At 38.4% G+C, this 13,293-nt stretch overlaps 2 protein-coding genes across 2 annotated transcripts; one reads left to right on the top strand and one right to left on the bottom strand.

The window, feature by feature from the left end:
* Nucleotides 1–76: 76 nt before the first annotated feature.
* LOC145480325 (melanocyte-stimulating hormone receptor-like) lies at nt 77–1,018 on the bottom strand. The gene has a single exon (XM_081458618.1). The coding sequence runs from the start codon at nt 1,016–1,018 to the stop codon at nt 77–79; it is 942 nt and encodes a 313-aa protein (XP_081314744.1).
* A 10,436-nt stretch (nt 1,019–11,454) lies between these two features.
* LOC145480324 (melanocortin receptor 5-like) lies at nt 11,455–12,568 on the top strand. The gene has a single exon (XM_081458617.1). The coding sequence runs from the start codon at nt 11,455–11,457 to the stop codon at nt 12,397–12,399; it is 945 nt and encodes a 314-aa protein (XP_081314743.1). The 3' UTR covers nt 12,400–12,568.
* Nucleotides 12,569–13,293: the final 725 nt, after the last annotated feature.

Raw genomic sequence — 13,293 nt, 5'->3', positions numbered from 1 at the left:
ATTTCAAACCCCAAGTGGGTCGATCGATTCTAATCAGATGAACTTTGCACCATTTTACTATGTAAATCTAAAAGAGTTAATTTGAAAAACAATTGCTAAGCACTTGTCTGATTGTGTCCTTCACTGCTTGTCTGACTTCTTCTATCTTCCAACAGTAAAGAATCGGGTTTAATGACGAGTTCATGAAAACTAAGGTGACTGCATAAATCCAAGCGTGATAAACAGATGAAGTTAGTTCACTGTTGGCCACCAAAGCTGCCGCTACACCATGAGGTAGATAACAAGCGACCAGCGTCAGTTGCAGCCATATTGCAGTGGACACTGCCTTTTTGTATCGCGCTATGTTCAGTTGATTTGTTCGGTTCGGTTGTTGAACATTGTGGCTGTGAATCTGAGTGTTATGATGACGGAGGGAGAGGAAAATCTTTGTGTAAGAGAAGATAGAGATTGTTAGACACAGAATTGTACCTATGATGCCATACCATAAGGTTATAAGGGGATTCCAAAACCACGTTGCTGAAAAGATGACAGACAAAACCCATAACGTAATAACGACCACGTAGGTTCTCCTTAAAGTTATAACTTGTCTGTATCTTAGTCCCAGCAACAGGGCGAGAAGTCTGTCCACGCTTATTGAAGTCAGAGTTGCAACCGACACTCCACACAAAATATAGCCTAACATAAAATGCGCCACTAACGTGTAGCAACAAATATTCCAATGTTTATTCACCTTAGACATCCAGCTGCTAACAGCGACAGGCTCTGAAATAAGACCAACGAAGAGATCACTTGTTGCAAGGCAACGAAGCAAAAGTTTGGACGGCGGATGAAGTGAAGACTCCTTGTGAAGAGCAATTAGGATCAGAGCATTTCCAAGAAATGCAGTGACGGACAGAAAAGAGTTCAAAACTGAAATAAATGTCAATTGGCTGTGTAGTTCAGCAGTTAAATTTGCGGTACACAATAGCTGTTCGAGTGTATTCTTCTGTCCATCTCCAGAAAAATTTCCTGTCGCCATATTGACCTGCAAGATGGCTATTCGTGTCGTTTAACGTAAGCTGAAACTGGACTAATCGCTTTTCATCAAAATTCGATCAAGTTAACAAAGTATCATTAGCGAAATTTCTCAGTATAGTAAAGTTAGGAAGTAGCTTAGTACGGCAGTAATTGATGAACAATCCAACGCCTTTTATGGCGCTTATTATTTCGTCAAAAATGCTAATGCATGAATCATTGACAGTTTGGAAAAGCAGCTGGTTAACTGCCAAAGACTCTGAAGACTTAATGGCGTTTTGTTTTCGTTGAAAGAAACGGTACGAATTAGAATTATGAACGTTTTTTTTACTTAAAATAAACATCGTAATAAAAAGAAAGAAAAAAGAATCCATAGACCAACTATTGTTTTTTAAGCTAATGTTATTAACTGCGGAAAATATGACACTAATTTATTCTGAAATCTACCAGTCTGAACTGTATCTAAATTAATTTCGTCCTCGATCATGCATTAAACTCATAATTTGTCTTGTTTCAGAAATATGATTTCTAAGCAAATAGAAGAGGGGACAAAAAAAAACATCTCAAAACGGGAAAGTTTGAAGGTTGATGGAATATGTAAATTAATTTTATAAGATCTGCCAGAATGGAAATAGACTAAGAATGATTTATCTTTATTTTCCAGTTGTTTGCTCGTTATTTCGAGATTTATCCATTCATCAGTCATGTGTTCGTTGAATTCCAGCCCAAAAAATCAAAAAAGCGTACCACAGCTATTAAAATAGAAAAGGCCATCCCACTTAACAGTCTTGGACCTCTTCAAGCTTCAAATAAGAGAAATGACAGGTGTAAGTTGCACAACCGCAGTGAAATGCATTAGCACGGTTTTTTTTTTCAGATACGGAGGTCGATAGTTTTTTCTTCAGGGTGTAAGCAGAATTCACCTCGGTTAGTATTGCTGAAGGTTTAAACAATTCCTGTACTATATCTCTGTCCCACTCCACAAAGAGCTGGATCTTAGGGAGAAATCAGAGATCTCGAGAGTGCATGTCAGATCACCCCATTAACTCGAGCTTCTCCGAGGGAAGTATAAACGATCGCCAAATTCCCTTCCCAGCAGTTCTCTGTAGGGTATGAATATTCTCAAGATCAGTTTGTTATTTGTTTTCTCTGAAAATTAAAACTCGGCAAAACTCATCAACGCTCACATAGCACAAACCGGTGTCTATGTTATCAAAGGCAAAATGTTTTCCAATTTTACTGTTCCTTTGTTAATTAAAATCAAAAATGCTGCTGACAACTTTCCTATCGTTCCAGCTGACAAAGATTCCTCCTTGTTTTGTTTTGCAAATGAATATAAACCCAAACGATGATGCAAAGAAAACACAGAACTGAACTTTTGACGATCCAAAAGGAACTTGCTTCCTCGTTGCTAGGGGCTTACCCCTGTTGTTATCTTTATTGAGCTTCATGGATGTAAGCTTAAATTTACTATACGCCTCAAATGTGGAAAAGCAGGACATAAAAGAAAAATGGTAACAGCGGTTTTCCCCGGAAAAGTTCAGCCCCAGTCTTTTGAAATATGATGTTTAATTTGTCAGCTCAACATAGTGATGACGGCAGCTGGCTCACAGATAACCAACTTAATTTTGTTTTCTTAGAAAATGTCTCTTTGGTGAATTTTAATTAGACATAGCTGAAGTCCCTTCCCTTATTTTGTCCATTGATGTGGACTGCTTCCATAATTATGTCTCTGAGAAGTTCAAATCGTTTTCAAGCTAATTGGCGTTATGCTCGTGTTAATGATGTCTCCGTAAAATTAATATAGGCATGCATTATGTTAAACTGGTTTGGCCCGGCTGTCTCGTTGTCTCAACACATCATAGATTTCTGTGGATCGTCAGTACTGGAGGGAAACTCGGCGTGTTTCACAAAAGGTTCAGATTTTTCAACTTTTAAACATACTTTTGTTTTCAAATTCTTTGGCTAGAAAGTAGTTCAATGTTTGTTCGCCAATTTCTGCGCTATGTATTACAACGAGAGGCCTGGGGCTTGACTCCCTGCTTTTCGTACCTTTTTCCTCCTTTTACGTCATTATCTGAATGTGATTATAATGCAGCCGATAACGACGACTTCCATTGTATAGGATAGCGTCCCTTGTAAACGTGAGCCAAGGATTGAAATGACACGCCAGTTCTGAAAACAAATCACACAGACCCCTAAAACTGGTAAATTAACAACCGAGACGAGGTATATATGTATACAACCAATATTTCTACACGGACCAAGTAGACAACTAAAATATCTACAGCTTGAAAAATAAAACACCATAATTATACACGCCAGATAAATCTATATTTCTCTAGAATAGGCCATTTTACAGTTGTGTGCTTAGTTACCTGGCCTATGAATGTAAGCGAGGCTGGAGGTGACCTTGCTTTGATACAGACCTCACTGCTTTTCTCATTTAAATGCAAACTAGTTAACATAAGAACAACTTGATCTACACAACAAAAGCAGTGAGGTCTCTGTCAAAACAAGGTCACCTGCAGCCTCGCTGCCATTCAAAGGCCAGGTCACTGAACAGACAACTGTAAAATGGTCCATTGGTAGAGAAGCGCGCGACCCAAAGTATGTGCAATCCAGAAAAATTCTTTCACGAGAGAAAACAAGGAGCTGATACACAATATATACATATCGTTTCATGAGCACGGGGTGAGAAAGAAAACAACGTGAAAATATTGTTTGATCTCTCTTGATTAGTTTAGTTGTTCAACATGGCTGCGAATTTGAGTGTTATTACGACGGAGGGAGAGGAAAATCTTTGTGTAAGAGAAGATCGAGATTGTTAGGCACAGTGTTATACTTATGATGCCATACCATAAGGTTATAAGGGGATTCCAAAACCGTTGCTGAAAAGATGACGGACAAAACCCATAATGTAATAACGACCACGTAGGTTCTCTTTAAAGTTATAACTTGTCTGTATCTCAGTCCCAACAACAGGGCGAGAAGTCTGTCCACGCTTATTGAAGTCAGAGTTGCGACCGACACTCCACACAAAATATAGCCTAATATAAAATGTGCTACTAATGTTTAGCAACAAATATTCCAATATTCATTTACCACCGACATCCAATAGGCAACAGCGAGAGGCTCTGAAATAAGGTCAACACAGAGATCAGTTGCTGCAAGCCTACGAAGCAAGGGTTTGGGCGGCGGATGAAGTGAAGACTCCTTGTGAACAGCAATTAGGATCAGAGCATTTCCAAGAAATGTAGAAACGGACAGAAAAGAGTTTAAAACTGAAAGAAATATCAACTGGCTGTGTAGTTCAACAGTTAAATTTACGGTACACAATAGCTGCTTGAGTGTTTTCTTCTGTCCATCTCCAATAAAGCTTGCTTTTGCCATAATGATCCGAAAGATGGCTATCGGTAGTTTATCTACAAGGTAGAATCGGTTTTCATCCAAATTCAGTAGCTATTACTGCCGAAACTTCTCAGTGCAATAAAGTTGAAAAGCGGCTTTCAGTAACCCATGAACATTACATTTTTCATTAATTGTATGGAGAGACAAACTAACTAGGTTTATACAAGCAGCTTTGTTTGCTATCAAAAACTGACTGGTTTCTATTTCCGTTGTATAAAAAATCTACGAGGAAGAAATATCTGCATTTTCTTTCATTTTAGAGGGATACAAATCCGTAGTCTAACTATTAGCTTTGAAGCTTATGTTTTTAACTTCAGGAAATACTATGGAATCTTTCGGTTTCCTACATTTACTTCCTCAAACATGCATTAATGTCTGCCATTTCTTTGTTGATCGAAATTCTAGAAAAGCCAACAGTAGGTTTCCAATTAACAAGTAGGTATTTCCTTTTATTGTGTTGGAAAATGATACTTTGAACATCGCCATATCTTTGCACACCGGTACATTTGTGCTTTATCATAACCGTAGTTTCAGTTAGTAATCAAAGGTCTTCAATTTCCTTGAGTTTTCACTCTGAACTACGCTCTTAACGCCGATTTCAGACTAGTGTTTCCTTACTGGCACCACTCAAACATTACCACTACTAAAAAGAAATTTAAATTGAGTTTCTCACTTTTGATTTCCTAAGTTTACTCTATCTTAATTTCAAGCTGTGAATTTTAATTTTAATTCTCTGCTTTAAGTTTGGAAACTTTTTGGTGTTGATGAGAATTCGCCATCTAATTGAAGTCGTTTCCGCTCCTATTGTATGTTATAAGATTCATTTTTTATATTTTGAACAACCTAAACGAAATATTGCACTTGATGTGTAAAGGATGATATATAAGCAAGTACAAAGCTTTTCGATTACATCGACGATTTCGATTACGATCAGGCCCAGCTGAGACGTTTTATTACAATCTTCCCAGCACAGTACAAGCTTCGTACGACGCACTCAAATTAAAGATGCAATGAAGGAAAGATTTTCTCCGGCACATCGTTATGCTGAAACGGGTTATTGTATTCTAATTTGCGAGTCCTTAGGACATTTTACATTTGATTTTCGAACGTCAAATGGATCGATCCTACTCAGACGAAGATGGCTCATCTCGATCTTTTGATCGCCTCATATCCCTAATTTAAACAGCTGATGATGATTCACGGCATGCATTCCTCTACCAATGACACGGATGAAAGCAAGGACTTTGACCGGCGAAATTTAGCTATGTTGGACAACTCCCAAAAATTACTTTATTTGGCTTCAACAAATAATTTATCTGCTGGCCATTGACGAATCACGACATTTTGCTCAACCTCGTCCAATTACTGTTAATTATCATTCGATGCATTTTTCGCGTCTTTTTTTATTGACCGAGAGCTCATCACGTGACCTGCAAACAACTGCTGACAAATAATGGTCTACTCACGCGTAATGCCGTCTAAAATAAGTACAGATATTATTCTACTCATGTGTAATTGTAACCACGCTCTCGTGTGAAAAAATGGAAGATGGACCTCAGCGTGTTGTAAGGCACAAGACATCCGCACATACCACAAGCCTTACAACACGCTGAGGTCCATCTTAGTCCATCCAAAAGACAGGACACCAACTGAAAAGAAGACGGGCGTGGTATACGACATCACATGCAACGATTGCGAAGAGTATTACATTGGCGAGACAGAGAGAACTCTGGAGAAGCGACTGGGTGAACATCAGAAACAAACAACATCTGCAATCCGGGAACACCAGTCTCAGACCAACCACGAGATCGACTGGGAAGGAGTCAAGATTCTTGATAAAGAGTCGGTAGATATCAAAAGGAAAATCAAGGAGGCCATCCATATCAGACGTCAACGCCCAACACTGAACAGAGACGGGGGCTATGATCTTCCCGCCATTTTTGACCATCTGTTGTCACGTGATTAAACAATTTGCATTCACGTGACAACGTGAGCTCACTTTGATCGCTGATGAAGACTGTGCGATACAGTCGAAAGCTTTGTTTACAAAATTTTTCAGACCTTTTGACAAAAATAATTGTTCGTTTAATTATTGAACTGATTATCGATGTCTTGCAGATCAATTATTTGCCCTAGGCTTCGGCTTCAGCAAATAATTGATCTGTTCGACACTAAGAAATCGCATTATTTTGCTCCACCTCGTCCAACAGTTGTTAAGTATTGATTCGTCAAAATTGAAGAGCTAAGAAAATACTGGTAACTGTCACCATCCATCTCTATGTTCAGGGTTGTCCAATACACACAATCTGATACGGTCCGAAAAAAAAATTTTCGATCTGTGCGGTTTGAAAGACAGTAAAAGACTGTGTTAGATTCGTGAACGGTTTGGGAAACTGCATCTCATTAAGGAGACTTAAATTAAGGAGACTTAAGGAGAATATAAATCACGTCTTACCAGGGTGGAGTGGGTGACACGGCTTGTCGATCCGTACGGTTTGTACGGATGCTAAAGGCCGTTTTCCATCCGTATACGGTCGGAAAATTACATCTCATTAGAGGGACATAGAATGTAAATCACTTGGTGCCTGAGTCGAGGGGGTGACACGACTTGTCGATCCGTACGGTTCGTACGAATGGCAACGTTTGCCTCTGGTCTTACCACGGCCTTGTTCCTTTAAAAAGGGACCTACGTATTCAACACCGACCTTTTTAAATGCTCTTAACGACAACTGAAGTCTTGACCTGGGTAGCCGAGTCCATCATTAGCTATTGGAGCCTATTTACGGCTATTTTCCTGTAGTCGATCGGGGGGTGACTCCCATACGAAAAGGTCAGGATTGCTCCTTACCTCGCTTAGGACTATAAATCAAGAATTCTGTTCGCATATAGAGAGTTCATTACGAAACGACATTATTTCTAGCTGTCAAGGTATCTTTTAGGGTGTACTAGAAGAAATTAGAACATAGAAAACGCCCTCATTTCCGTTTTTACGGCTCGATTTCCACCGATCTCTCGAGTCCGGTCTACTAGAGCGAGCTCCTTCTCTGAACTTTGCCGAACGGCGGCTGGTAATCGAGCGTGGCCCTATTGCGTTTTAAATTGTATCTTTATGGGTCAAATAAAGCTCGAGCCACGCCAGATTGGTCTCTTTTAGGGGTGTAAATTCAAATTCGACTGAAAATGCCTCATCTTATTTCCACTTTGTTTTGCTTTTGTTTGTTCACTGTTTCTGCTAACTTGAAACGATTTAAGCGAGCTACCACTCCTAGGCTTTCTACTCCTTAACTAAGAGAAAGACAAGGCTGCACAGGCTAATTCGAAACGCCCGATATGAGAAGCGAAAGAGTGTTCGAGCGACCAAAAATTTGACGCCGAGTCCAAGTAGCAAATGCCCTAATTTCATTTCAGTTCTAATGACAACGTCACGCCAATGAACTGACCTTGTGCCTGTAGTTTTGTTTTGTTTTGTTGCAATGTATCAAACACGAAAGACAGTGTTTCATCGAGACATCTAAACACCAAGAAGAGAGTTGAAAATGCCACGCGCAGCGGAGTATTTTTGACGAACTTAGAGGTGTTTGGATACCCGATGAAACATTGTCTCGAGTGTTTGATATATCTTCTCGATCGAAACAAAACCTAAGGAGGAAACGGAGAAGTAAAATCGTCAAAATCTATGCTAATTATGACCGGGTATCCAAACCTCCTTTACGGCTGCGATTTTCTTTGTTTTAACTTGACGAATTATTAATGAGTTTGAGAAGGTAAGTGATCGAATTATCTTGACCTGTTCAATTTTCAATCGTGGGATCGTTTCCGGTACACGGGCCGCGTGGGTGAATCGATCTATTGTTGTAATTTTTCAGCGAATTTGGGAAGCATAAGGGTGGTTATTTTATGTTGTTCAAATTGCAAGTTTTTTCACAGGAAGTTAGGGCACCAATGACCTCAATTTATGACTTTTGCTTTGTTTTGTCGCTCAGCGAATGAGATTTCTTCGAATTACCTGATTAAATCGTTTCCGGGACTCGTGCGTGTAGGGTGAATCGTTCTCTTGTCGTGATAATTGAGCGAATTTGGGAATAAATAAACGTAGTTATTTTATTTTACTCAAATTGTGAGTCCTCGGTGTCACGGGGAGTCAGGGAGTCAGACCGGCTAGGAAATTCGGTTTCACCCGTGCATGAATTCTGATGGAGTCTCAGTCTGCATTCATTTTCATAATCGTATCACTTCTAGCTGCGATATCACTCGTTAATTACCCGCTGAAAGGATAGATCAACACCGGAAGTTTAAAATTGAGCGACCGAACGCTCATTTGCCTATCATTTGTACAATCTGATTACCCACTGCAACTCATAGCTTGCTATCGCATTCACGAGCTAAAAATGATCATAACTTGTTGAATAATGTTAGTTCGGGCTTTTTTGGGCTCCTTCTTAGCGTAGAAGACACAGGAAAGGTCACAATTGAACACTGCCCCACTAACCTACTGTTTTCACTGTTTTATACTTATAACACTGTGTCTATTAATCGCGATCTTCTCTTACACAAAGACTTTCTTCACCCTCCGTCATCATCAAATTCAAGTACAAGACCATGTTCAACAACCAAACCAAACAAACATAGCGCGATACAAAAAGGCAGTAACCAGTTCAATATGACTGCAACTGACGCTAGTCGCTTGTTATCTACCCTGTGGTGTAATTGTGGCTTTGTTGGCTATCAGTGAACTACCTTTATCTGCTCATCACACTTGAATTTATACACACACCTTAGTTTACTTAAACTCTTCATTGAATCCGATTCTTTACTGTCAGACAAGTTCTTTGCTATTGTTTTTTTGACTTAGATCCTGTAAAACCTAAACGATAAAAAGATTAACAGTTCATGATGTCTAAAGATTAAGATATTAGAACTTCTCTAAAGGGTTGTCTTGAATGAAAAGGTGCTGCTTAAAACTTTTAATTTCTCGGTTTTATATGTTGACTTTGTCTAAGCAGTAAGATAGTCGTAAGAGAGAATTTCATCATTGTTGTAAATAAAGGAAAAGTTTCAAATGGATACTTATCATTTTATAGCCGTAGATAATAAAGAGATGATAAATGATAGATTGCAATTCTTTTTCCCGTAGACTACATTACATAGCATTCAAACATGGTTAAATGAAGAGAAGCGATTCTGTATCAGGCAGAAAGCCGGGATATCTTATGAGATGGGTGAGCAACTCTGATACAATAATGAATATTTTCCTTGAGCACCCAGTCAGGAAAAATAGATTAATAGTGTGCACTTGATTTTAACGCTTTAAGCTTGGCTAAATCTATATTACTTTTGATGGCGTCGCCTATGAAAGTACGTATGTAAAGCGTTTTATACTGTACTGTTAATATTCCAGGCCCTTAAAACTGAATTTCGGACGATCTAATTTTCGGACAATTGTTTCGTACGAAATAAATCGTCCGAAATTATTTCTAAGAAATCTATTCGTTTAACTATTCACTCCTACAAAAATATGAAACAAGAGCTTGTAAAAGTTGAAGAATTTCAACTTTCTGCACGTGAAACACACCGAGTTTCCCTCCAGTGCTGACTGTCTACAGAAATCAATAATATGATGAATTTGAGGCCAGGCCTTTTACCTCGAGGAAAACAGAGGAGCAGACCAGGCCAGTTTAACATGGCGCATGCCTATTCAGGTTAATTTTTTATAGACTTCATAAACATCATCATATGTTGCCAATTTGCTTGAAATTGAGACGGTCCACATCTTTGAACAAAACAAGGAGATAGCTTGAAGCTATCTTTAATTAAAATTGACCGAATAAAATGAAGGTAGGTCACAACGGTTTCCTGAATTTTGACTTGCTGATTAAGATTCAATTGGTTACCGAACAAAATTTTGAATTATGGCAACTTGTAATGTCAAGATCAAAAAGGCTTTTTAACCTACTCATAATATCCGAAAATAGTTGACATGGCCAGTAAAACAAGTCATTTGCCAAGCAAATTGAGTGATTCCCAACAGTAAAGTATAATTAACAAATTTACAAAACAAGATTTGCCACTGGATGGTAACCTACATCATTGAAGTCCATTAAGAATAAGAGCAAGTATAAGTTCCTGGTTCACAGGAAGCAAATTTCTTTAGAATTTAAATGGAACCGTTAGTAAATGTAAAGTAAGACAGATGTTCCCTTATGTGTTTTCTTTGCATCTTCGGCTTATATTATTTTGTTAAGTAAATGAAGACTTGTTTGTCAGGAAGAGTAAAGCAAAGTAAAAGGAAGACTTGTTTGTCAGTCCGAGTGATAGGACCCTCTGGCTAAAACTCATCTCCGTTTTTCGAAGCAATTCATCCGCGACTTAAATAGGTCGAAAATTTCAAGGAAAAGAGGTTAAGAACAAGATAACTGCGATAATCAAATCATTCTTTATTCATTTCCATCCCGGAAAATCATGTGAAAAAACAACAGATTCCTTTTACCTTCAAAATCTTCTTGTTTAATATCGCCACTACTATTTATTTAGATGTCATCTTTCTCAAAAATTGACAAATCTGAAATTAGTTTGATGCGTGATCGATGAAAAATTAATTTAGGATCTAACCGGTAGATTTCAGTACTTTGTCACAAGTTTCCGAAGTTAAGAACATACAATTTAAAACCAACGGCAGGACAATAAATTGTTACCTTGCTCCTTATTTCCACGTTTACTATCAAATGAAAGAGAATGTAGATTCATCTAAGTCATTGCTTTTTGGTAACGACGAAATAAAACCAGTCAGTCCTCAGAATCTTCGGCAGTAAACCCGCTGCTTGGCCATTTAAGTTGTATTTCCAAGCTGTCAGTGATATGTATTGACATGTACGAGGAAAAACTAACAGGCGCTATAAAAGGCGCTTGTATTCAGTTTTTCTTTTATCAGCTCTTGTAGCAAGAAGTCACACTGAGAAGTTTCGACAGTGCAAGCCGGTTAACAGATTCTAGCTTACAGTTTAACTATAAATAGCTACCTAACAGATCAATATGGCAATAGCAAACTTCACCGGAGATGGACAGCCGACAAAAGATGAACAACTTTTATGTTCCACGGGTTTCACCGCTGGACTACACGGCCACTTGACATTTGTCTCAGTTTTAAACTCTTTTCTGTCCCTAACTGCATTTCTTGGCAATGCTCTGATCCTAGTTGCTCTTCGCAAGGAGTCTTCACTTCATCCGCCGTCCAAACTCTTGCTTCGTAGCCTTGCAACAACTGATCTCTTCGTTGGCCTTATTTCAGAGCCTCTAGCTGTAACCTATTGGATGTCTGAAGTGAATGAACATTGGAATATTTGTCGCTTAGTATTACCCGCGGATTTGTTTATAGGCTCTATTTTGTGTGGGGTGTCTCTGTGGACAATGACTGCAATAAGCGTGAACAGACTTCTCGCCCTGTTGTTGGGACTGAGATATAAGCAAGTTGTAACTTTAAATCGAACCTACGTGATCATTGTTACTATTTGGATTGTGTCCACTGTCATTTCAGCAATGCAATTTTGGAATCCCGTTATCACCTTATGGTACTGGATTATAGTTATTCCACTCTGTCTAGTAACCTCGGTTTTCTCTTACACAAAGATTTTCCTCACCCTCCGTCATCATCAAAATCAAGTACAAGGCCATGTTCAACAACCGAACCAAACAAATCAACTGAACTTAGCACGATACAAAAAGGCTGTTTCCAGTGCGATATGGCTGCAACTGACGCTGGTCGCTTGTTATCTACCCTATGGTGTAATTGTGACTTTGTGGACTAACGTACCGTCTTCAACTGTTTATCACTCTTGGATTTATACAGCCACTTTAGTTTACTTAAACTCGTCATTAAACCCGATACTTTACTGCTGGAAGATGGAAGAAGTCAGACGAGCAGTGAAGAGCACAATCAGACAAGTGCTTTGCTATTGTTTTCCGACCAAGATCCTGTAGACCTATAAGATAAAAAGCATCCCTGATGCGTTTTAGATTTTAGACCTTCTCGAAAAAGTTGTCTTAAATTAGAGGTGGTACTTAAACCTTTGCTAAAACATCTCGGTATTGCATGTTTCTGGATCAGTAAGATAGTCGTAAGAGAAAACTTCATCATTGTCTTAATTAAAAAGAAAATTGTTTCAAATGACTTATCCCTTTACAGCCGTAAATAATAAAGAGATGAAAAAGAATGAATTGCAATTCTTCTCCGCGTGGGCTACACTAAAAAAATTATGACTCAAGTCTTCATTGAGGCACATGCGTAGTTTTTTTGGAATATGAAAATGTTTGAAACTTTCTTTAAGATGCAGAATATCTGAGATTAAATGAGTTCAATTAGAAGTGCTAGGTGAAGTGTGCCTTTATGAGAAGCAGTTATATTTAAATACTAAATCTAAAACTGTGAAGCTTCGCTCTATTGAGTGTTTGAAGTTATGTCTCTTTGGAATTGGAATATTGGATATTGGATAGTAATTGTTAAATCGTTGTTGATACTTGCGTGGGGAATAGTGTTAAACTTTTCGAATCATACATTTTTCCTTTAAAAAAAAAACTCTTCCGTCTTTAACATAAATAGGAAGTTCGACTGTTAGACATTCGTCTGTGGTATATTAGACCAAAGATGAGATTAATGCGTTGTAGAAAATGGCGATAAAGTTGTTGGAGTGGAAAACGGAAAATACTTAGCGACAAAAGAATTAATTTAATTAGTTTCAGGTAAAACGGAAGAAGTTTAGGACTTCCTTGCCAGCAAGGTTCGTATTCTTGGCATAAATGTGTATTTGGCAAAGGAAGTCAATTCTAAATATAGCGTGAGGAAAAAACAACTTTGAATTTCAGTCACATGATGGA

This window comes from Orbicella franksi, chromosome 3 (genome assembly GCF_964199315.1).
Source record: "Orbicella franksi chromosome 3, jaOrbFran1.1, whole genome shotgun sequence".
Lineage (NCBI taxonomy): Eukaryota > Metazoa > Cnidaria > Anthozoa > Scleractinia > Merulinidae > Orbicella > Orbicella franksi.
The sequence above is the reverse complement of the archived record's forward strand: the minus strand, read 5'-3'. Positions and strand labels throughout refer to the sequence as shown.